General features: G+C 39.2%; 2 protein-coding genes across 11 annotated transcripts in view; one reads left to right on the top strand and one right to left on the bottom strand.

Annotated features, from left to right (window-relative positions):
* Positions 1 to 21,529, bottom strand: part of GLMN (glomulin, FKBP associated protein) — a 45,183-nt gene extending 23,654 nt beyond the window's left edge. Inside the window, exons 1-7 of one of the 3 annotated variants that reach the window (XM_065908756.1) lie at positions 21,462 to 21,529; positions 20,520 to 20,582; positions 19,981 to 20,106; positions 15,370 to 15,489; positions 10,941 to 11,049; positions 9,315 to 9,555; positions 7,701 to 7,803 (exon numbers count right to left, since the gene is read on the bottom strand). In XM_065908756.1, coding sequence (XP_065764828.1) covers positions 7,701 to 7,803; positions 9,315 to 9,555; positions 10,941 to 11,049; positions 15,370 to 15,489; positions 19,981 to 20,106; positions 20,520 to 20,558 — 738 coding nt within the window. In that variant the 5' untranslated portion in view covers positions 20,559 to 20,582; positions 21,462 to 21,529. Of the gene's footprint in view, positions 1 to 7,700; positions 7,804 to 9,314; positions 9,556 to 10,940; positions 11,050 to 15,369; positions 15,490 to 17,001; positions 17,175 to 19,980; positions 20,107 to 20,519; positions 20,583 to 21,461 lie in introns of those variants that run through there. The other 2 variants (XM_065908746.1, XM_065908762.1) reach the window with 2 other exon arrangements.
* A 54-nt stretch (positions 21,530 to 21,583) lies between these two features.
* Positions 21,584 to 24,457, top strand: part of RPAP2 (RNA polymerase II associated protein 2) — a 130,413-nt gene continuing 127,539 nt past the window's right edge. For all 8 annotated transcript variants that reach the window (XR_010659624.1, XR_010659623.1, XM_065908929.1 and 5 more), the window contains exons 1-2: positions 21,584 to 21,696; positions 22,434 to 22,479. Coding sequence is in view for 6 of the 8 variants with exons in the window: in XM_065908929.1 (XP_065765001.1) it covers positions 21,624 to 21,696; positions 22,434 to 22,479 (119 nt within the window). In the remaining 2 variants the exon portion in view is untranslated. The remainder of the gene's footprint in view (positions 21,697 to 22,433; positions 22,480 to 24,457) is intronic.

Raw genomic sequence — 24,457 nt, 5'->3', positions numbered from 1 at the left:
GTAATCCCCTCCTCTTGAGCATAGGTAGGACCTGTGAGACTTGTTTCTACCCAGCAGACTATGGCAAGATGCCACCCCATGATCAGACTGTGTTCTACAGCAAAAGTGAAGTGACTTTTGCAGATATAATTAGAGCCCCAAATCAACTGATCTCAGTTAAGAAGGGAGACTATCCTCTGTAGGTCTGACTTAAGAGGAGAACGTTTTAAAAGAGGATCCAGGCCCTCTTTAAGAGTCAGAAACTCATCTCTGCTGGCTTTAAAGAACTAAGCCGCCAAGTTGTCAGGGGGCCTAATTAGAGGGCTATCTGGCAGGGAACTACAGGCAGCTTCTAGAAACTGAAAGTGGTCCCTAGCCAGCAAGAAAATGGAGTGTGTGTGTGCTCAGTAGCTCAGTCATGTCTGACTCTTTGCAACTCCATAAACTGTGTGGCCCACTAGGCTCCTCTGTCCTTGGAATTTTCTAGGCAAGAAAACTGGAGTAGGTTGCCAAATGGAGACCTCAATCCTGTAACTTCAAGAAGATGAATTTCTGCCAACAACCTGAAGGAAATGAGTAGGAAGATGAGACAGTTCTGGAGATAGACGGTGGTGATGGTTACGCAACAATGTGAATGTACTTAATGCCACTGAACTATACAGTTAATGGTTAAAATGGTAAATTTTATGTATGTGTGTACTACTCAGTCATGTCCGACTTTTAGTACCCCATGGACTGTAGCCCGCCAGGCTCCTCTGTCCGTGGAATTCTCCAGGCAAGAATACTGGAGTAGGTAACCATTCCCTTCACCAGGGGAATCTTCCTGACCCAAGGATTGAACCCTGGTCTCCTGCATTGCAGGCAAATTCTTTACCGTCTTAGCAAATAATGGAATATTTTATCATAATTTAAAAAATGCTTCAGAGATACCTGAGAACCTAAACTTGTGAGACATACAAGTATCATGAAATGCCAGTAGGCTAGTTAAATGAATACTCTAGTAACAGTGCTCTACCGACCACTGTCTGCTGGATATGGACTGGCCGGTAGGCTCTTGTGTGGTAAGAGAAAGAGAAGCATCCCGACACATGTTAACTGACTACAGTTTCATGTTTGTTTTAAGAGGGGAAGGAAGGAGAAAAAGAGAGACTTAGGAAACACAAGACTGCTCCTGTGCCTTTATTCTATTTCCAGCATGCCAGAAAGCATCTGCTCTTCAGCATCCAATGAAATTACCCTGAGTTTTGGCTCTACCACTTATTAGCTGTGAAATACTGGGTTAGTTCTTCACCTCTCCAAAGCCTTAGTTTCCTTATAAAGAAAATGACATAAAACCTATGTCAATATTTATTGAGAAAGTTCCACCAAAAAAGTTCAAGAAAGTTAAAAGCTACAAGAAACTACTAAAATAGAAGTAAAAAGGGAATGACAAAAACAGCTAAATCAGAATGTTCCACCGACGTTCCACTGTACTGTTCCACTGTAACACTGATGTTCCACATAATCACTAATTTATTCAATAAATACTTGAGTGCCAGGTACTGGGCCTGATATTGTAGAGAATTAGAAAGTCAAATAAGACTTCTCCAGTCTTCAGGGAGTTAAAATCTGCCTATCCCAGATGGCTCCATTAGTCATTTCAAAACATAAAAATGAACCACGGAAACTCATCCTCAGTCACAAGAGACTGCTATTCAGCTACCAGATGCTAAATACATATTGATTTTCGAAGCTACACATTCTTGTTATAGCTATAAAACAAAAATTGACTATATTCAGATTCCAAATGTCCTCTTAATAAAGAAGTCTCATCTCTTTATCCAGCCAATACTAGATGTTGTTATTTTCCCCGCAGAGTAAGGTTAGTCTTTTTAAAAATCGCTGTATGTAACCAGATTCTACTGGGTAGACTATCTACTGTAGATATTCGGGGTCCACCTGTGTCCCAATTAGAGCCTTCACTGTCTATCCCGTATCACTCAGCTGACTTGCTCAGACCCAACATACCTGACCCTCTACAATTTCTCATGGCAGTCTTTGCCCTCTCATGAAATGTTCCTATGCTGCAGCCCTTGGGGCATTCGAGCAGTACTCTACCAAAACAGCTTGTGCCAGAGGGATGGCTGAGATGTGCCACATTTACCTATCCTTCACCAGCACCTTCTCACTTCATTTCGTGCCCCAATTTCATCTCTATTTCTTACCTGCTTTGTGCTTCTTCACTGCTGGCTCTACGTGTAATGCTCCTTCCACTGAGATCTTAGAACCTCTTCCTAACACCCTCAACCTCTTCATAGGATGTTTGTTGTATCTCAGTGCTCTAATTAAACCTGACTGGTTTCTGGTGGGAGCTGCTCACACTCACATCTCTTACATCACACAGCCAGTAAAGCAGCAGCAGGAAGGGGTGGTATGGGTAGAGGCTTAGTATTATCTTAGTTCTTCCTGCACTCTCAGGCAAAAGCACATTTTCCTTTGAAGCAGATGTCATACTGCCCTTTATCTGTCCCCATCTCTGTCATATGCAGACTTTCTGGTCACTTCCCCATGTTCACTGAAGGCTGGTATCTGCTCACATGCCTTTTCTCTATCCAGCTCCTGCTATGATCCTGGAGTTACGTAGATAACTCCTATAGCAGGTCAGCCTCATGGTGTTTCTGACCACTAAATTCTAATGACCTTAATTTCTAATCCATTTTGGCACCAAATTCCATCCTGGATCTCTATCAACATTTGGAGCGATTCCATATTATATACCTAAACTCCAGCATCTCATTTTCTGACCACAATTTCTTATCTTATCTCTCCTACCAACCTACTTATCTACCTCTGACTTCTCTAGTAGTATTATGCCTTCATTTTTAACCTACCCATCTGTCCCTCCTTAATCCGCTTCTTTCCCTAACCAACAATGCACTATTATTTGAACTATCCACACCCTGTATTTCCTTTAGCTACGTACATCCAATAAAATGCCAGCCTTGGAAAGACAGCTACAATTCACCTTTCTACTTCAACACCCAGACAGCTGATTCTGCTGGAGAAAAACCATACAAATACTTATTTCTACAGCTTCTGTCTCTAACAACAGACCCAAGTGCTCAGCACTACTGACTAATGCTTTCTTGGTCTTCTACCTCTCTTTTCTTTCCAATCAATATTCCAAACCTTTATCAGTTTTCTGAAGCCCCCTGTTCAATCCTCATTTCTACCTCCTCATTCTTAAGAGATATGAGACCAGTGGGTCTGATTCCCTTGATTATAACACTCCATTTCTGTTACAAATTTTTCTACATGCATATCCGTTCTACATGTTCTTCCTCTCGAGGTGTCCTCGATCTTTGCCCAGCAGTCTGCTCTCCTCCTGCCACATTACTTCAGTTATTCCATAACACTTTTCTTTTTCCCTCTGATGGTTTCCGCCTCTTTAGCCTATAAATATACTCAAGCGTCCCTATCTCTCCCAATTACCTTTATGTCTTCTCTACTGCCTTCTTTCTTACTCATCCACTCTTCTAAAGTATAGCTTATATTAGTTATCTCCTTTGTCTCATTTTTCATGAACTCCTTTATCTATTCAACTGGTTTTTGTTTCCCACACTCAACTCAAATTGCTCTTGCTAAGATTATCAATGCCATCTACTTCCTAAATCCAGTGGACGCTTTGCAACTCCAACTCTACAGACTACCTCTGCTGCGTTTAACAGTAACAATCATTTTTTTCTTCCTGAACTCTACCACCTCAGTTTCTGTGATATTTTCATCACGGCTTTGATTCTCCTTTCTTGGTCTCTCTGATGGGCTCATTTATGAGCTGGTACCCTACAGGGTAAAGCTGAAAGCTGAGCGCTGAAGAATTGATGATTCTGAACTGTGAAGTTGGAAAAGACTCTTGAGAGTCCCTTGGACTGCAAGGAAATCAAACCAGTTAATCCTAAAGGAAATCAGTCCTGAATATTCATTGGAAGGACTCATGCTGAAGCTGAAACTCCAACACTCTGGTCAGCTGATGTGAAGAACTGACTCATTGGAAAAGCCCCTGATGCTGGGAAAGATTGAAGGCAGGAGGAAAAGCGGACGACAGAGGATGAGATGGTTAGATGGCATCACTGACTTGATGGACATGCATTTGAGGAAGCTCCAGGGGTTGGTGATGGACAGGGAAGCCTGGCGTGTTGCAGTCCATGGGGTTGCAAAATGTTGGACATGACTGAACGACTGAATTTAACTGAACCCTACAAGGTTCAGCCCTGAACTCTCTCTTTTCTCACACCGATCCACCTCTTTAGGTGATCTCATCACTCTTATTCAAAATTTGCTCCTTAAAAACCTGCTCTTTGTGTATTAGATATACATACATATATATTTTAGAGATAACTGCTCATCTGGTTAGGTGTCATAATGGCATTGTGGTTGTTTTTGAAAAAGTCCTTACCAATTAGAGAAGCATACATAAAGACTCAGATGAAATGATATATCTAGGACTTGCTGTATAATACAACAGCAAAAAGCAGGGGAGGGACACATTGGGAGACTGAGCCTGACATATACACACTGCTATATATAAAATAGATAATTACTAAGAACCTATTATATAGCATAGGAACTCTACTCAATACTCTGTAATGACCTACAATGGAAAAAAAATCTAAAAAATAGTGCATATGTGAATAAGTGATTCACTTTGCTGTATTGTAGAAACTAACACAAAACTGTAAATCAACTATACTCCAATAAAAATTTAACAAAATTTAAAAAAAAATTAACTTTACATTGCTTATCAACTCAAAAAAAAAGAGGGAGGGAGGCTAGATAGACCAAGATCAGCAAAAACATTAATTGTTAAAGTGAGGAAAGGGGTACATGAGACTATGTTACATTGGTCCTTCTACCTTTATGAATGTTTTTAAATTTCCACAATGAAAAAAATTTAAAGCACAGAACCCCCTACTCCTTGCTTGTGTATTCTCTATCTCAATTATTGGAACCTTTACCTGTCCTGTTATTAACCAAAAAACCTTGTCCATAACTCAACTTTTTTACTGTTCTTCTAAATCCAGCCTATGACCAAACTTTGCAATTTTATCTACTTATAAAGTTCTCAAATCTGCCTTCTCTTCTTTCCATTCTCTCATCATTCTCTCTTAACTCTCATCATTCTCACTTAACTCCCAAAAGATACCTAACCGATCTCCCTACTTCCATTCTTATTGCAGTTAAGTTCATCCTCCATTAACGTGGTGAACTCAAAACAGTTTGATTACATCACTCCCAGCTTTAAGTTTCCAACTTTCATAGCCATCTTCTTAAAATGGGGTACATATATCACAAATGGTGAAGTCTGTACTGTTTGTAGAGGTTTATACTGTACTCTAACTTGCAACAATGAAGACGCCCCAGGTTCTTATATACTCCTGAGAAAACCCATTCCCTCTCTCTCTTCATCACTCATACCTCTTCACTACTATTTAACTACATATCTGTTTATATCAGTTACCAATCATCTCTTCTCTAAAGTTCTCGCATCTCCTCTCATAATTCCCCCATCCCTTCTCAAATTTCAAATTCTGAATACAGAGGGCAGACTATAAGATATACATGAATTCTGACTAAGCAGAGGTGTGGTGCCCCTACCCCCTAAACATGTTCAAGAGTCAACTATATGATAGGACCTTTAAAAAAAATTAATACATATATATATAAATAAAACTATTAAAGGAGAAAAACATCTGGAAGGTGTTGTGAGATAACAGAAAATTTATATGGGTCTCTGCTACTGGTTATTGGCACAGTGTTCCTGTTGTTCAGTCGCTAAGTCGCATCCAAACTCTTTGCAACCCCACAGGCTGCAGCATACCAAGATGCCCTCTCCTTCACTATGTCCCAGAGTTTGCTCAAATTCATGTCCATTGAGTCAGTGATGATTAACCATTGCATCCTCTCCCACCCCTTTCTTCTTTTGCCTTCAATCTTTCCCAGCATCAGGGTCTTTTCCAATGAGTCAGCTCTTCACATCAGGTGGCCAAAGTATTGGAGTTTCAGCTTCAGCATCAGTCCTTCCAGTGAATATTGACGGTTTATTTCCTTTAGGATTTATTAGTGTGATCCCCTTGCTGTGGAAAGGACTCTCAAGAGTCTTCTCCAGCACCACAATTCAAAAGCATCAATTTGGTGCTCAGCTTTCTTTATGGTCCAGTTCTCACATCCATACATGACTACTGGAAAAACCACAGCTTTGACTGTACAGACCTTTGTTGGCAAAGTGATGTCTTTGCTTTTTAATACGCTTGTCTAGGTTTGTCACAGCTTTCCTTCCAAGGAGCAAGCGTCTTTTAATTTCATGGCTGCAGTCATTGTCAGCAGTGATTCTGGAGCCCAAGAAAATAAAATCTGTCACTGCTTCTACTTTTCCCCCTTCTATAGTAATGGGACTGGATGCCATGATCTCAGTTCTTTGAATGTTGAGTTTTAAATCAACTTTTTCACTCTCCTCTTTCACCCTCAAGAGGCTCTTTATTTTCTCTTTACTTTCTGCCATTATAGTAGTATTATCTGCATATCTGGGGTTGTTGATACTTCTCCCAGCAATCCTGATTCCAGGTTGTGATTCATCCAGCCTAGCATTTTGCATGATGTTTCAGGGTTCCTGAAACCCTTATAATTTTCTAAGTGATAAGAGCACTAGGAACATCTGTTCTAATACTTGTGTTTAACCCTGTCCCTGACAAAGTGCTCTAACACCTCTGTAAATTTCTGTTGTAAGACACTAGGAGCATCTTTTGTTTTCGTAGAGACTCTAGTGGGCACTACGATGGCTCCTGGGTAGGGGTGGTAACCAGAAAGAGCAAGCCATGATGAGAAGCTTGGGATTTTGAGCCCCATCCCCCAGTTCTCTAGAGGGGGAGGGACTGGAAATGGAGTTAATGTCTTATCATGCCTAAACAAGGAAGTCTCAATAAAATCCCCAAAATATGAATTTCAGAGAGCTTCCAGGCTAGAGATCACAGTGTCCTGGGATCATGATGTATTCCAACGTCATGAGACTAGAAGTCCTGTGCTTGGGACCCTTGGACACCTCGCCTGTGCATTTCTTCATGGGCTGTTCTTCTGCGTCCCTTATCATACCATTTAATAAACTAGTAAAATAAAGGAAAGGTTTCCTTTTAATTCTGTGAGCTGCTGTAGCAAATAATTGAACCCAATGAGCGGGAGGTCATGGAATCTCCCATTTGTAGCCAAGTCAGACAGAAGTTGCGGGTAAACTGGGAACCTAAGACTAGCAATTGGCATCTGAAATAGGGAGCAGTCTCATGGGGCTAAGCCCTTAACCTGTGGAATCTGATACTATCTCCAGGTAGCTAAGTGTCAGAACTGAGTTAAACTATAGGATGCCCATTTGGCGCTGCAGGATTGTTTCATACGGGGGAAAAAAAACCCACACATTTTGTGACCAGAAATGTCAGAAGTGTTTTGAGTGAAAGTAAAGGAGAAAGACACAGGAAAACTGCAGAATTTTCCTGTACAGGTGTTAATATTATTTATATCTGGTTATTGAAATTATTGCTATTTATTTTTCATCTTTTTAACTATGTTCTATAAAAAATACATACTGCTTTATTAATACACATGTCAATTTACATGTCCATGTGCCGCAGATAAGAATATAGCAGGTAATATTTTAGATTACAGATTTTATAACAAATTAAATTAGCTGTACTTACTATTATTTCGGATGCAAAACACTTTAAAGGATCATCTCCAGCTTCTTCAGACTGCTCAAGGAATTGTGCTGTCAGCAAAGGCCATTTCAAGCTTTTCAAACAACTAAAATTTAAGAAATAGGTAACTATGAATACAACACTTCCTAAGTATAAAATAACTAGTCTTCACATGAAAAATAACATAAATAACATGAAAAATAACAATAAAAAATAAAATAACCAATAACTCAATGGTTTGTAAAACTGGTAATATAAGATTTTCCTTACTACTAATGGGGAGAGCATAAAAATACTTTGCTAGACTCACTGTGAAGAAAGTCACTTTCATGTCTGGACTATACTGATGCATACTGAATATTTGTCTTAGGACAGTGCTAGTGTATATGTAGTTTTCATAAGTTCAAGGAAAGTCAGGACAATGCAGTAATTTTTTTCCACAGAGCTGTATTTGTTTTATTTAGAAAACCAAACTTTATTCTGTGATTAAGCCCTACCCATTTCTTTAGTTAAAATATATTTTCTTTCATGAAATAGTGAGTTTTATAAATGGTAAAAAAAAAAAAAAAAAAAAAAAAAAAGGTTTAATATCCTAGCCTGACAAGACAGAAAGCTGACAGCAATTTTAGTCTCCAAAATTTTCAAACTAAAATTATTGGTACATGTAATTCAATATAATCCAGTCCGGCACTGTCTAACAGAGTCCTGTATATAATTAAAGCCCCACATGTAATTAAAAATTTGTTAGCAATCACACTAAAAATGTAGTAGGAGACAAGAGAAATTAATTTTAATAATTTATCTTATTAACCCATATATTAGAAACATCATTTCAATGTTATCAGTATAAAAATTATTAAGATATTGCAGTATTTCTTTTAATAACAGGTTGTTGAAATACAGGGAATATTTTACACTTACAGCACTAAATTTGGATTAACTATATGTCAAGTGCTTGACAACAATACACAGTACCCATGGTGTGAATGTTACTGGGTTCTCTGCTACTGTTTTTGTTATCAAATTGGAATTTCAACTGTCTGGTGCTTCTTCTGCGGCTTTCAAAGGGAGAGTAAAACAAAATTCCCCTGGAAAAAAAACATTCTCTGAGCTACAACCATCTATTCTCTCCACTGCTATTGTTCACTTACCATGATGAGTAAAGGCAATCTATAAAAGAATACAAGAAACTAAAGAAATGGATGTTGGTTTTAATTTTTTTGAAAAGTGAAAGTGACTCTGTTGTGTCCTGCTCTTTGTGACCCCATAGGTTGTGGCCTGCTAGGCTCCTCTGTCCATAGAATTCTCCAGACCAGAATACTGGAGTGGGTAGCTATTCCCTTTTCCAGGGGATCTTCCAACCCAGGTATCGAAACTAGGTCTGTTTCATTGCAGGTGGACTGTTTACCATCTGAGCCACATGTACATATGATACTTTATTTTTTTAAAGATCATTAAATGCCCATGTTATATCAACTGAACTCCATATTCTTCTAAAATTCAAATTTTGAAACTAGATTTAACATTTCCATCACAAATAAAACAAAGAAACATTTTAAATAACTGAACTATCAAATACTTAAGTTCATTATGAATTGTTCTTAAAAATATACTTACAATTTCAGTATTTCATCTTTTAATTTCTCATTTTCCCTTGAGTTTTCCTTGTTATCAATGACATCCTCCACAAAAGGTTTAGTGAACTCTATTAAGGCCTTGCAGCACTGACAAAGGCCATAGTCATCTGCCTGTATTTGTTCTTTTGAGTATGGAACCGGAAGGAGAGAGAGCTGTCTCCAAAGTGTAGACAGTGCTAACCCAACTGAATATGCCTTGTTGTTACGAAGTTTCTGAATCACTGAAACAGAGACCAAGTTGTTACTTGAGGCTGCCTCATGAAGTATCCTAAACCAAACAAGGAAGAATAAGTCCAATAAATGCCAGATTACCACATACAGTTCCCCCTCCACATTTTGACAACTCTGCTATCAGGATGACATATCATAGCCTAATCGGCAGTATTTTTTTCTTCCTTCTTGCTGCTGCTGCTGCTGAGTCACTTCAGTCGTGTCCGACTCTGTGCGACCCCACAGATGGCAGCCCACCAGGCTCCCGTGTCCCTGGGATTCTCCAGGCAAGAACACTGGAGTGGGTTGCCATTTCCTTCTCCAATTCGTGAAAGTGAAAAATGAAACTGAAGTCGCTCACTCGTGTCCAACTCTTAGCCACCCCATGGACTGTAGCCTACCAGGTTCCTCCGTCCATGGGATTTTCCAGGCAAGGGTACTGGAGTGGGGTGCCATTGCCTTCTCCGTTTCTCTGTCTTAGGGGTGCATGAAATAATAGAGCACCTTACAATCATGGCACTTTACAACATATGCCATGAAATTTTGTTTAGGTATGTTCATACCAGGTTACATACTTAAAACTTAAAGAAGTACTTCTTTCCATATTTTTTGGTTGTTATAGGCATAAAATAAGAACAAGTATCATGTAAACTATAAAGCACTGTAAAAATGAAATGTAGTAGTATTAGATTTTTCTTTCTAGAAGACTTTAAATATTTCAATTGATACAAATCTGCTGGGAATTCACATTTAAAACAAATTTACTCTAGTTTCTGATCCCAGGTCCTTCTGATAGACTTTGTTACTTGTTGGTTATAAAATGGCAGTCTCTTCCCATGCATAAATACTATCTGCCTTGGTTGCCAAAGTTGATTACTTACCAGAACTTTTTTTAACTCAGTCATGAAAACTTTTCTTTCCACTTGTTTAATTCTTCAGTAATACCTTTATCATTCCCAATCCCAACCTCCTAAAGCAGAGGCTGAGCAATGCCCTGCCTGATACCATTCTTAATTAAGATACAAGGCTACCACAACAAAATCAGACTGAGCAGTGCAGAACAGCCGAAACATATCCTTTAAATATGTTTACAGGAAAAATTCTAAACATAAGTTGCAGATAGAAAGGTTAAGCAAAAAGCTATAGGTCATAACAAAGCATGTGAAAAAGGGCATGACATTCAACAAAATATTTACTGGGTACCCACAGTGTGCCAGGTATTGCCGTCTTTCTATGAGCAGTAGGATTCAAGTTGGCATCGCTATTACTAGTTTAAGCAGAGTACTCCATAATTAGGCATAAACTATACTTTGGTAGAGTGTTGACATCTTGGAGTAATATCAAGGCACTTACACAAATAAAACAAGGAATACTTAGGTATCAATATACTCATTACCTGTTTGTAATGGCTGAAGTAAAAGAAGAATAATTTGGGATATCTGTTTTCCGGAGGGCTCTTCAATCAGTTCAAGCAAACCCAACAATAATTCCTTTGGATTACATAACTATAAAAATATTCACAATTGAACCTGTTTAATACAAGTTGTATTTAAAGCCACATTATTATTATTTTTAAAAGGCATATACTGAGACAATATAATTATTTTTGCTTAACAGTAAAACATCTCATAAAAGTGTTTTTAGAAAATACACTGGCAAAACCCAGAGTCTGTCACTCTATGAAAGCAAGCAGTCAAGGGTCTCCTAATGGACAGCTACATTTAAGAGACTTAAATTACTGATTAATGGAAAAGTTAGGGAAATAGGGGAAAGGACAGCCTGATCACTACTAGAGCTGAGGTTTCTTTTGCGCTTCGATGTCTATTCTGAAGGCTGCCTTCATTTCCCAGAGCTTCCAGCAGGTGGGACCTTTCCATCCCACACTGCCAGGGTGTTTAGATGAGTGCAGAGTTTCTTGTCTTTCCTGAACAAACGAAACTTTGCATTGCTTTCTGACTGGTCTTATCACCTCACTTCCCTTGTTCTTCTGAAAGCTCTCATAGTTAATAACTAAAACCTAGGGAGTTCCTTCTTTCCAAGTATGTATTTGTGTTTATTTACAGTGATCTCTAAGTGGCTTCTTATAATGTACTTTTCCTTAGAATTTCTCTCTTGACTATCATTTTAGGTTTATAACTCTATGAACCCTTCACTCGGAGCCTCTTTCTAAGGTGGTCAGTTACACCTAATCTATTCCCTACTTCTACATCTACTGCGATCACTGGCATTCTAGGTTTTATTTTTTAGATTTTTTTTGTGTGGTATATTCTTTTAGGGAACATACCACAGAAAAAAGAGGACTGGGATCTGACTTTACTTTCAACATTGCCAAAAGACCAGTGTGGCCATGACTACCTCTCTAAATTATCTAGAGCATGAATTTCACATCTATATAATAAGCTACTTAAAAAAAAAAAAAAAAAAAGATCTTTTTAGGTCTTTCTTTGAAGATTCTGAATCAGTGGATCTAAGATAAGGTCAATCTGATCACACGGACCACAGTTTGTCTGCCTCAATGAAACTAAGCCATGCCGTGTGAGGCCACCCAAGATGGACAGGTCATGGTGGAGAGGTCTGACAGGATGCGGTTCACTGGAGAAGGGAATGACAAACCACTTCAGTATTCTTGCCTTGAGAACCCCATGAACAGTATGAAAAGGCAAAAAGATAGGACACTGAAAGATGAACTCCCCAGGTCAATAGGTACCCAATAAGCTATTGGTGATCAGTGGAGAAATAACTCCAGAAAGAATGAAGAGACAGAGCCAAAGCAAAAACAACACCCAGCTGTGGATGTGACTGGTGACAGAAGCAAGGTCCGATGCTGTAAAGAGAAATATTGCCTAGGAACCTGGAATATCAGGCCCATGAATCAAGGCAAATTGGAAGTGGTCACACAGGAGATGGCAAGAGTGACTGTTGACATTCTAGGAATCAGTGAACTAAGATGAACTGGAATGGGTGAATTTAACTCAGATGACCATTATATCTACTACTGTGGGCAGGAATCCCTTAGGAGAAATGGGAGTAGCCATCATAGTCAACAAGAGAGTCCGAAATGCAGTACTTGGATGCAATCTTAAAAACAATAGAATGATCTCTGTTTGTTTCCAAGGCAAACCATTCAATATTACGGTAATTCAAGCCTATGCCCCAACCAGTAACACTGAAGAAGCTGAAGTTGAACAGTTCTATGAAGACCTATAAGACCTTCTAGAACTAACACCCAAAAAAGATGTCCTTTTCATTACAGGGGACTGGAATGCAAAAGTAGGAAGTCAAGAAATACCTGGACTAATTGGCAAATTTGGCCTTGGAGTACAGAATGAAACAGGGCAAAGGCTAACAGAGTTTTGCCAAGAGAATGCACTGGTCATAGCAAACACCCTCTTCCAATAACACAAGAGAAGGCTCTACACATGGACATCACCAGATGGTCAACACTGAAATCAGATTGATTATATTCTTTGCAGCCAAAGATGAAGAAGCTCTATACAGTCAGCAAAAACAGGACCGGGAGCTGACTGTGGCTCAGATCATGAATTCCTTATTGCCAAATTCAGACGTAAATTGAAGAAAGTGGGGAAAACCACTAGACCATTCAGGTATGACCTAAATCAAATCCCTTATTGACTACACAGTGGACGTGACAAATCGATTTAAGGGACTAGATCTGATAGAGTGCCTGAAGAACTATGGACGGAGGTTAGGGACACTGTACAGGAGACAGGGATCAAGACTATCTCCATGGAAAAGAAATGCAAAAAAGCAAAATGGCTGTCTGAGGAGGCCTTACAAATAGCTGTGAAAAGCAGAGAAGCGAAAAGCAAAGGAGAAAAGGAAAGATATTCCCATTTGAATGCAGAGTTCCAAAGAATAGCAAGGAGAGATAAGAAAGCCTTCCTCAGTGATCAATACAAAGAAATAGAGGAAAACAATAGAATAGGAATGACTAGAGATCTCCTCATGAAAATTAGAGATACCAAGGGAACATTTCATGCAAAGATGGGCTCAATAAAGGACAGAAATGGTATGGACCTAACAGAAGCAAAAGATATTAAGAAGAGATGGCAAGAATACACAGAACGATACAAAAAAGATCTTCATGACCCACACAATCATGATGATGTGATCACTCACCTAGAGCCAGACATTCTGGAATGTGAAGTCAAGTGGGCTTAGGAAGCATCACTACGAACAAAGCTAGCGGAGGTGATGGAATTCCAGTTGAGCTATTTCAAATCCTGAAAGATGATGCTGTGAAAGTGTTGCACTCAATATGCCAGCAAATCTGGAAAACTCAGCAGTGGCCAAAGGACTGGAAAAGGTCCGTTTTCATTCCAATCCCAAAAAAAGGCAATGTCAAAGAATGCTCAGACTACCACACAATTGCACTCATCTCACACGCTAGTGAAGTAATGCTCAAAATTCTCCAAGCCAGGCTTCAGCAATAAGTGAACCGTGAACTTCCAGATGTTCAAGCTGGTTTTAGAAAAGGCAGAGGGACCAGAGATCAAATTGCCAACATTTGCTGGATCATTGAAAAAGCAAGAGAGTTCCAGAAAAACATCTATTTCTGCTTTATTGACTATGCCAAAGCCTTTGACTGTGTGGATCACAATAAACTGTGGAAAATTCTTCAAGAGAAGGGAATACCAGACAACCTGACCTGCCTCTTGAGAAATCTGTATGCAGGTCAAGAAGCAACAGTTAGAACTGGACATGGAACAACAGACTGGTTCCAAATCGGGAAAGGAGTACGTCAAGGCTGTATACTGCCACCCTGCTTATTTAACTTATGTACAGAGTACATCATGAGAAATGCTGGGCTGGATGAAGCACCAGCTGGAATCAAGATTGCTGGGAGAAATATCAATAACTTCAGATATGCAGATGACATGACCCTTATGGCAGAAAGTGAAGAACTAAAGAGCGTCGTGATGAAAGTGAAAGAGGAGAGTGAAAAAGTTGGCTTAAAGCTCAACATTCAGAAAACTAAGACCATGGCATCTGGTCCCATCACTTCATGGCAAATAGATGCGAAACAGTGGCTGACTATTTTTTTGGGCTCCAAAATCACTACAGATGGTGATTGCAGCCATGAAGTTAAAAGATGCTTACTCCTTGGAAGGAAAGTTATGACCAACCTAGACAGCATATTAAAAAGCAGAGACATTACTTTGTCAACAAAGTTTCGTCTAGTCAAGGCTATGGTTTTTCCAGTGGTCATGTATGGATGTGAGAGTTGGACTATAAAGAGGGTTGAGCACAGAAGAATTGATGGTTTTGAACCGTGGTGTTGGAGAAGACTCTTGAGAGTCCCTTGGACTGCAAGGAGATCCAACCAGTCCATCCAAGGGAAATCAGTCCTGGGTGTTCATTGGAAGGACTGATGTTAAAACTGAAACTCCAGTATTTGGTCACCTGATGCAAAGAGCTGACTCATTTGAAAAGACCCTGATGTTGGGAAAGATTGAAGGCAGGAGGAGAAGATGGCATCACTGACTCAATGGACGTGAGTTTGGATAAACTCCGGGAGTTAGTGATAGACAGGGAGGCCTGGCATGCTGCAGTTCATGGGGTCACAAAGAGTCAGACACAACTGAGCGACTGAACTGAAGATAAGGTTGGATAACTCTTATATACAGAAAATTTGGGAAAAATGAAATGGAATTGCCCATCCAATAAATAAGGATGAGATTCTTCTCCAAAGAGTTTCCTCCTATATTTTCATGTACTAAAAGCTTTCTCACCAAAAACATTAAAGGAAATTATAAAATACTGCTGCATATTGCAACAAAGTGAATCTAGTTTTGTTAACTTACCTTTACCAATAAATCAAGCAGCAGGAAATGACACTTTCTTTTATCATCTTCCTGTTCATTCCTTAAAAGTGATCGAACAACAGGACCAACAAGATTCCAGCCCATATTCTTGACAATGACCTGTAAAAACATTTTCAGAGTAAAGCAAATACTGTCATCTACAGGACTCTCACAGTGAGCTTTCTTAACCTGGTGAAGCTTATAATTTCCTCAAAAACAGAAAAGATGAGGCCAAGTGTGTCCATGGACATCTCCCCATTGACTTCCTAGGACTGGCAGCTAAGAGATAACAAATTCTAAAATGGTTTTTAATACTTACACTGAGGAAAGGCAAATGAGTCTTTATTTTTAATCAGGTAAGTTAATCTTTCCCAGGATTTAAATAGTTCGTCTATTTCCAACTGGAGAGCTAATTGGCTTAATATGAGCAGTACTTAAAATTTTCATGGAGAATTTTGCTCCCAGTTCATAAAGAAATCCAGCCAACACTCATAAACCTTTTAAAGTTCATTGGAGAATCTCTAAGTATATTATAATCATGTCACTCTGTAAACATAAAGGGGATAACACTTCATCAACTTTCTCATCTACAAACAGCTTCTATTTTCAAAGATATTTCAGAATGCTTATACAACTAAAAGTTTAACTTATAATTAGTGACTCACACTGATTCTCTTTTCTTTCTAAAGCAATTATTTAATTAAAATGTATTATAGGCTGCCAACTGTTTGGAGCAAAGGGAAAGAATTCACCCCAGTTTCTCAACATCTGGCCTCTGAATGACTTAAAAAATAAAAGGAGATACGAGAAGGTTTTATGATTGAGGAATAATTTCTAGAAATTTTCCATTAAGTAGAAAAACTTTTTCAGTCATTTGCTCCTCATCATTAGAACTTGGTGACATGTTTTACTGTAACTGTTCAGCTTATTGAAATCCAACGCAAAATTGAAAATGTTGCAATGTAAAATAAAATGTCGGTGTTGTTTTCTTTTTTAAGGCAGTAAAGTCAGTTTTCTAGCCAATCTCTAGTTTCCCTTCAAGTGTATTAGTTTTCCACTTTCTCCTGGCCTATTTTTTAAAGTTTTCTTTCTTAATCTGGCTTTTTCAGACTCAACTTTAATAAACTGAAATTTCCTACTACCCATTCTAAACTTAGAAATCTTAAAGAACTTTTCAAAGAAAAAAATACAAGCCACCCTAGAGCAAAACCACTGATTTTCAAAACTATTAGCAATATACTCCACTTCTCTGACCTGCATTTTACTTCAACTCATTAGTATTTATCAAACATATTTGATAGGACCCTAGAATACTCTAGGTGCAGGAAGGAAAGCAAAAAACACATCAGATAAGCAATCTATCCTCAAAGAATTCATATTCTAGGTTCATTCAAAAGAAAATACATTGAGGAAGAATACAAATCAGTACAATACTCCCTGTATAAACTCGGTCTTATAAAATAATAAAGGTAGAGTATAAAGTATAGCAGAATAGTCACTTCTAACCAGGGAAAGCAAGAGAGGCTTCCCAAAACAGGGGATGGTTATGCTAAGGCTTGTTAAAGAAACAGAAGTTGATCAGGCATGAAAGTGAATGTGTTAGTTGCTCAGTCATGTCCAACTCTTTCTGACCCTGTGGACTGTAGCTCGCCAGGCTCCTCTGTCCATGGGATTCTCTAGGCAAGAATATTGGAGTGGGGTACCATTTCTTCTCCAGGGGATCTTCCCAACCCAGGGATTGAACCTGGGTCTCCTGCAAGGCAGGCAGATTCTTTTACCATCTGAGCCACCAGGGAAGCCCATCTCTGAGTATAATTAAGAGAAATTCCAGATTTGAATAAAATTGTACATATCTGAGTTGAAAAAAGAATTGTGACAACATTTCACACAATCATAATCTCAGTTGCAAGTTCCCCAGTAACTATCTTAAATAATGAATCGTTATGAGCAAGGAGAATACTAACTATCCAGAAGCTACATCTTGTTTAGTTTAATACAAACAACTGTACCAGGTAATAATAATTATTCCCAATTGACAGATGAGAATGCCAGAGTTTAGAGATTACTGAGATGCCTAACATCTACTCAAATGTGGCAGAATCAGGATTTGCCTATAAGGCTGTCCCACTCCAAAGCCCCCAGTTTTCCCACTGCATTAGTGGTTTCAATGGGGGTGCTTTTGTTCCCCATCAGGGGTCTTTTGGTAATGCCTGGAGATATTTTGGTTGTCATTACTGGGGTGGCAACTGCTACAAAATATCAATAGTACCAATGTTGAAAATCCCTGCACTATAACATCTTAGGACAAACTATCATTCCTGTGACTTTAAAAAACACTTTTTGTTATTTTTTACACAAAGTGGATTAATAGTAAATCTTGATCAATCTTGACTGTCACCTTTCTTAGAAAAGATATCTAAGGTGTACTTTTAAACTCTGTCTTATCAATATCTGAACCTTTGAATTGAGAAACCACACATGGGACTTCCCTGGTGGTCCAGTGGCTAAGGCTGTGCACTCCCAATGCAGGCTGGAGGGAGCCCAGGTTTGATCTCTGGTCAGGGAACTAGATCCCACATGCCACAATTTTAAAAAAAAAAAAAAAAAAAAAAAAAGATTCTACACACTGCAACCAAGAACCGGCTCAGCCAAAAAATAAACAACCAACCACACGTCACCAAGGTGATTCTCAAGCTATTAAGGTTAAGCCTCAATATGCTCAAGTCTATCACAATCACCTAATCTCTAACAGTCAGACACAAATCTACATCTTAATCTCCTATTTCAATTACCTATTGCATCTTAATCTCAACATTGCCAAACAATGCCAACTTCCTTGTCCTCCATCTAAGGAACATTCTCCCCTTCTTAAATTGCCTTTTTCTGTTCAGGATATACTATCTCCTCAGAGGCTAGAAACCCCATCATCTCTGTCACCTCTCTCAATCCCACAATCAGTCCTCTCTATTCTACTCTAAGACTTCCTGCAAGTGCTACACAGTGCTATGGAGGTTGACGAAAATAGTTAAGAGCTCTGAAACCAGGCTGTACAGATCTAAATGTCAGATGTCACATAAAAGCTAAGTAACTTGGGGCAAGTCACTAATTTTTCAGTGACACTTTCCTTATCTAGAAAATCCTATCAGGGGATTCAGGAGAGACTAAGTGAGTTAAAAGATGTAAAGCACCTAAGAGCATCTGGTATATAGCAGATACACAATAAATACTGTTAACTTTTATTAGTTATATTATGATTAGCCGAAAAATTGATGCTTTTGAACTGTGGTGTTGGAGAAGACTCTTGAGAGTCCCTTGGACAGAAAGGAGATCCAACCAGCCCATCCTAAAGGAGCTCAGTCCTGGGTGTTCACTGGAAGGAGTGATACTGAAGCTGAAACTCCAATACTTTGGCCACCTCATTCAAAGAGTTGACTCAATGGAAAAGATCCTGATGCTGGGAGGGGTTGGGGGCAGGAGGAGAAGGGGATGACAGAGGATGAGATGGCTGGATGGCATCACCGACTTGATGGACATGAGTTCGAGTAAACTCCGGGAGTTGGTGATGGACAGGCAGGCCTGGCGTGCTGCGATTCATGGGGTCGCAAAGAGTCAGACATGACTGAGCGACTGAACTGAACTGAAAAGTAAGGTACTCTCAAAGGTTATCCTCTGAGAATACAATTGGGAAAAACCAAGGAGTTAAAGAAAGCATTATTTTATTTGGGGCTACAGTGGTATTACAAATACATATCAAAAACAAATGTACTAAATAAAACGTCCTAATATTTACTAAAAAAAATTATAAATAAAAAGAGATAAGCCCTTTGAACTAGTAAGAGATTCTGTAACAATGTATGATTAAAAGGTTTTAGTAATCTAAACACAATCACGGTGCCCTATATGTAATCCTAGGCTAGCATGACTAGAATGTTATGACAAAGAAAAAAATTTTTTTTGGTGGAGCCACATGGCATGCCAGATTTTTGTTCCCTGATCAGGGATGGAACCTGTCCCCCCTGCAGAGGAAGCACCCAGTCTTAACCACTGGACTGCCAGGAAGTCCCTACAAAGAAAACGGTATTAAAAAATAGGACTATAAAGTATGTTCCTTGAAACAAGATGATCTCTAATATAGGAAGTATGGGGCTGGGATGGGTCCAAAGACAAAATTAGGTGGTGTTATAAACACTGTGTCCCACCTGTTCCTGATCCCAAGAAGATCCTTTCCCATTGTGCAGAATGATTTCTGAGACAATTATAGCTGGATGATATTGGCCAATAAGGTCATCCTGCTCTCCCAAAATATTATTTGCATTTTACTTATATTTCAACTGTAACACTTACTCTGGAGAAGCTAAATGAGTTAACAGATATAAACCACCTGTTTATTCTGCCTCTTTATTGCTAGTTCTTTACATGTTTGTATCTTCCACTAGACTGTAAGCACCTTAAAGGACATAATTGATCTTATTTCCTTTTTATTTTCCACAGTGGATATTTAAGTTGATTCTTAAATGCTTGCTGAAAAAAAGGAATGGATGAATGATAGTATCATGTGGCTATTCTCTTACTAGTAAAGACTGAAAAAGTACTTAGAAAGATTGTACTTACCTTATTCTTTTCATTCTGAATAATTTCTAACAGTTGATCTATGTGCCCTTCATCTATACATCTTTGGCCTGCTAACTGAAGCAGGCCAAAATCTTCCTCTTTAAAGTCTTGCTCTTCTAGGATTTGCTGGCAAAAACAAACAAAAAAACAAGTATGTTCAGGCAAATGGAAATTCAATAACTACTTGATTTTTCTCTAAAAAAAGAAATGTTTAAATTCTAAATAAGCTGCACATAAGCATATGTATGAAAATTAGGATTAGGTTAAAAAATACTTTAATAAATCACCTTGAAATCCACTATGCCAAGAAATCTATGATAAGGATCAGTATTAAAAGTGTAAAGATTATTTCCCCAAGTGACATATCCAATCTGTCTTCCTGCCTTCATGCTATTTATTCATAGGTCAAAAAAAGCAAGGATTAAAGAAGATTAACAATTTGAGTGACTGCAGATGTAATTAAAAATAATCTGTGCCCTTCCCATATTCTGAAAGGTTATTAAATGTCATTAAAAACAAAAACAGAAAAAATTACTTACACATCTCTGTATGATAGACTGTAGTTCCTCCACAGCCATTCCTTATTTTTTCCAGTTTTGATGCTGAAATTTATAATATAAATACACTGTTAACTATCAGTAATACTATACTGAATTATAAGTTACTTCATTCTGATGAATTATTGTATTTATATACAATATAAATATTGTATTTATATACAATAAAGAAAAAGGAAAGTTTTTAAAGCTGAAACTTTTTTTTACTGAAACGTTAGCCTAAGAAATTAAAACAAAAAACAAAAGAACAAAAACCTCTTGTTTCATCCTTCAAGTTTTTTTGGAGCATAATTTTGAAAGATAAACTGAAGGGGAAAGAAATTCTTTAGTTCACTCCCAAGAGGTAGCACAAATTTACCCTATAAGATCTTTTAAAAGACAGCCTTTCCCCCCCGCCACCCCCCAAAGGCGGGACTAAAATCAATTCTAATTATCGGGGAGCCTTTTTCTTTTCTTTTTTTTTTTTTTAAGTCTTACTTGGCAGAAATCGGAGTGTAACACCTGGAGGGGATGAAAGTTGAGATGTCTCCCACCCCAAGAGTAACAAGCATTACAGACCCAGGCATTTGTCTGTAACAGATGTACCGCGCCCCCTCCCCGCCCCCCATAATCAATCGTGATAGTGAAATCACTGTATCGCGCTAAGTCAGGCAATAGGCCCCCGTCAGGGCAACACCGCCCGGTTCCCAGCCCAGAAATAGAGGCGGGGTTCCGCCGGATCCTCACAGCACCGGGCTGCAGGGCGAATAAAACCCCAGCGCGCGGGCAGGCGGTATCCAAGGGAAGCCATTTCTCTCGGTTCCTGCCTGCGTCGGCCATTGGGCCCCAGACCTCACGGAGGCCTCGGCCCGGACGCCGGGTCCTCCGCGGCTCACCTCCCACCGCGAGCCCCGGCTGCCCGGAACCCCACGTGTATCCACCTACCGCCAGGCCTCTCGCCCCTCTCGCGGCTCTCCGCCGCCGCCGCCGCCGCGCTGCTTTCCGGGTCCCTCCCCTCCCAGCCGGCCCCGCCCCGCGCTGCGCGACGGGAGGCGGAGTCTTGGGGGAAAGACGCCAGGGTCGGTTCCGACACTGACGGCGCACCCCATGGCCGACTGGGTCGGATCGTGCTCTGCGGGCCGCAAAGCCCGGCGTCCCCGGGCCCCCCGAGACGTCGCAGGTAGGAGGAAGGGACTGTTCCCAAGTTTGGAACTGAGAATTCGATCCCGACAGAATTCCAGACGGAGGCCCGCGGGCGCTCCCGAAAGGCTGCCCCAGGGGAGGTGATCCTCGGGGGCAAGAAGGCCGAGAGCTTTCCACCGCCGAATTCTCGCCTTCTGAGAGAGACCTTCGTCCGAATCCCCATCTCTGGACGCTAGTCTTCCAAGATTTCCCCCAGAATGGGCTGGCTGTATTCCACTCCCTAAGGGAAAGGGCAGGAGAGGTCCTGAGAGCCTACCATCGGGGTCGTCCGAGTGGGCAGGTGACCAGGAGGCCGTTGGAAGGCCGAGTGCCGCTGGCATTCACCCTAGCACTGGTCCTCCTTGCAGATGGACTGCCCCTATGGTGCCCTGGGTCTCCGAGGGGGTCACACCCCTCTTTACCAGAGAGCGAACATTGAGGGGGACGGAGAGAGTTGCCCCCTGGATCTCAGGCTTTCAGGAGTGCTTAATTATGCAACTAGGATAACGAGAAAATTCAGTCGTGAAAGAGGTACGTTTTAACCAAGAAAAATAATTAGCTTGCAAAACCAAATTGGATTCCCTTCTCATTTCTTTTGATTTTCACACAGAGTTGGAAGGGAAGTGTTAGAGAAGAAGAAAAGATAGTCTACAGTTTATTTGGGCAAGAATCTGTCCCGTAACCTGGTGTTTGTTGTACACTTGACCTACTGATTTTTGTTTCTTTTAATTGTAGATACCAAGCAGACAAGTGCCTTGAACCAAGAAGATGCTTCTCAAAGGTATGAGAACTACATAGACAGCTGCTTTCACTTACCTGTTAATCACATACTAATTGAACTGTTTGTAAAAAGTGTAATAGGTGCTACCTCAGAGGAAATTATTTAGAGAGAAGGGGAAGATCTGGGAAGTACTGTAAACTCTCATGTAGACTGTTATTTCCCCTACTCTTCCATGCCTTAAGAAAACAAAGTTGACACTTTTAGATTGCTGGTGAATGTATGAATATCTGTAGAAAAATGTCAGTGGTAATAAACATTCCTGAATTAACTAGGTACCTTTTTTTCCATCTCTTCAGATACTTTCCTTTTTGTTTTATATACCAGACTCCAAAAAACTTTTTGTTGTTTTTCTTTGTTTACATCATGTCCATATTTTCAGCAAAAAGTTGTTCTATACTATTCAATGGGCATCTCCTAAAAAGGCAACCTTTATCTTCTGGCACAAAAGGTTCTTAGAATAGATGTCATCTTTGAGGATGATGTAACTGTATATAAGTTATGATTTTATGAAGCATTGGTTTTAGTTTAGATTTTATGAAGCATTTAGCTTTATGAAGCATATGATTTTATGAACTCATTCTTTTAAGAATTATTTACTGAATGTAAGGTATGCTAGATCTGTGTTAGTCCCTGTGGATAAGATTTTTTTAATTTTAATTGAACTCTAGTTGATTTACAATATTATATTAGTTTCAGATGTACAATATAGAGATTAAATATTTTTGCAGATTATATTCTATTTTAAGTTATTACAAAATAACAACTAAATTTTCCGTGCTATATAATACTTCCTTGTTGCTTATTTATTGTATACATAGTTTATATCTCTTAATCCCATACCCCACTCTTGCCCTTCCCCCTGCTGTTTCCCGTCTGGTAACCACTGATTTGTCCTCTATATAAGTGATCTCAGAATATTTGTCTTTCTCTGAGTTACTTCAGTAAGCATAATATTCTCTAGGTACATCCACGTTGTCGCAAATTGCAGAAGTTCATTCTTTTTTATAGCTGAGTAGTATTCTATGGCATGTATAAACCACATCATCTTTATCCGTTTGTCTGTTGATGGACACTTATATTGCTTCTGTATCTTGGCAATTATAAATTATGCTTTTATGAACATTGAGGTGCATGTGTCTTTTCAAACTAGTGTTGTAATTTTCTTCACGTATATACCCAGGAGTGAAGTTGCTGGATCATGTAGTTTTTAGTTTTCTAGGGAACCTCTATACTGTTTTCCGTAGTGGCTGTACCAGTTTATATTCCCACTAACAGTAGGAGGATTCCCTTTTCTCCACATCCTCCTCAACATTTGTTATTTGTAGACTTTTAAATGATAGCCTTTTTGACAGATGTGAGGTGATATTTCATTTTGTGGTTTCTATTTGCATTTCTCTGATAATTGGCTATGTTGAGCATTTTTTCATGCACCTGTTGGCCATCTATACATCCTTGGAAAAGTGTCCTGTTTCTTCTGCCCAGTTTTTAATTGGATGGTTTTTTTGATATTGAGTTGTGTGAGCTGTTTATATATTTTGGATATTAAACTCTAATTGGTCGTATCATTTGCAAATATTTTCTCCCCATCAATAGATTGTCTTTTCATTTTGTTGATGGTTTCCTTTTGTTTGCAAAAGTTTTTAAGTATAATCAGGTCCTTCCTGTTTGTTTATATTTGCTCATTTCCTTCACCTTGGGAGACAAACTTTAAAAAATTGCTAAGATTTATGTCAAAGGCTGTTCTGCCTGTGTTCTCTTTTGGGAGTTTTTCAGTTTCAGAGGCTCTGAGGATATGATTTTGAACAGTATAGACACAGTTCCTGTCTAGTAGAACAGAAATACCAATTAAATTATCACAAATAAATACATAATAACAAATGAAAAGACTCTGATGGAGGAACTAAAGACAGGAGAGGTTGGCAGGAAGGGCAGTATGTTTTCAGGGAAAAGCTTCTCTGAGAAAGTAATAGTTAAACTG

This window comes from Muntiacus reevesi, chromosome 1, assembly GCF_963930625.1.
Source record: "Muntiacus reevesi chromosome 1, mMunRee1.1, whole genome shotgun sequence".
In the NCBI taxonomy this organism is placed as follows: Eukaryota; Metazoa; Chordata; class Mammalia; order Artiodactyla; family Cervidae; genus Muntiacus; species Muntiacus reevesi.
Note: the sequence above shows the minus strand (reverse complement) of the source record. Positions and strands in the feature narration are given on the sequence as shown.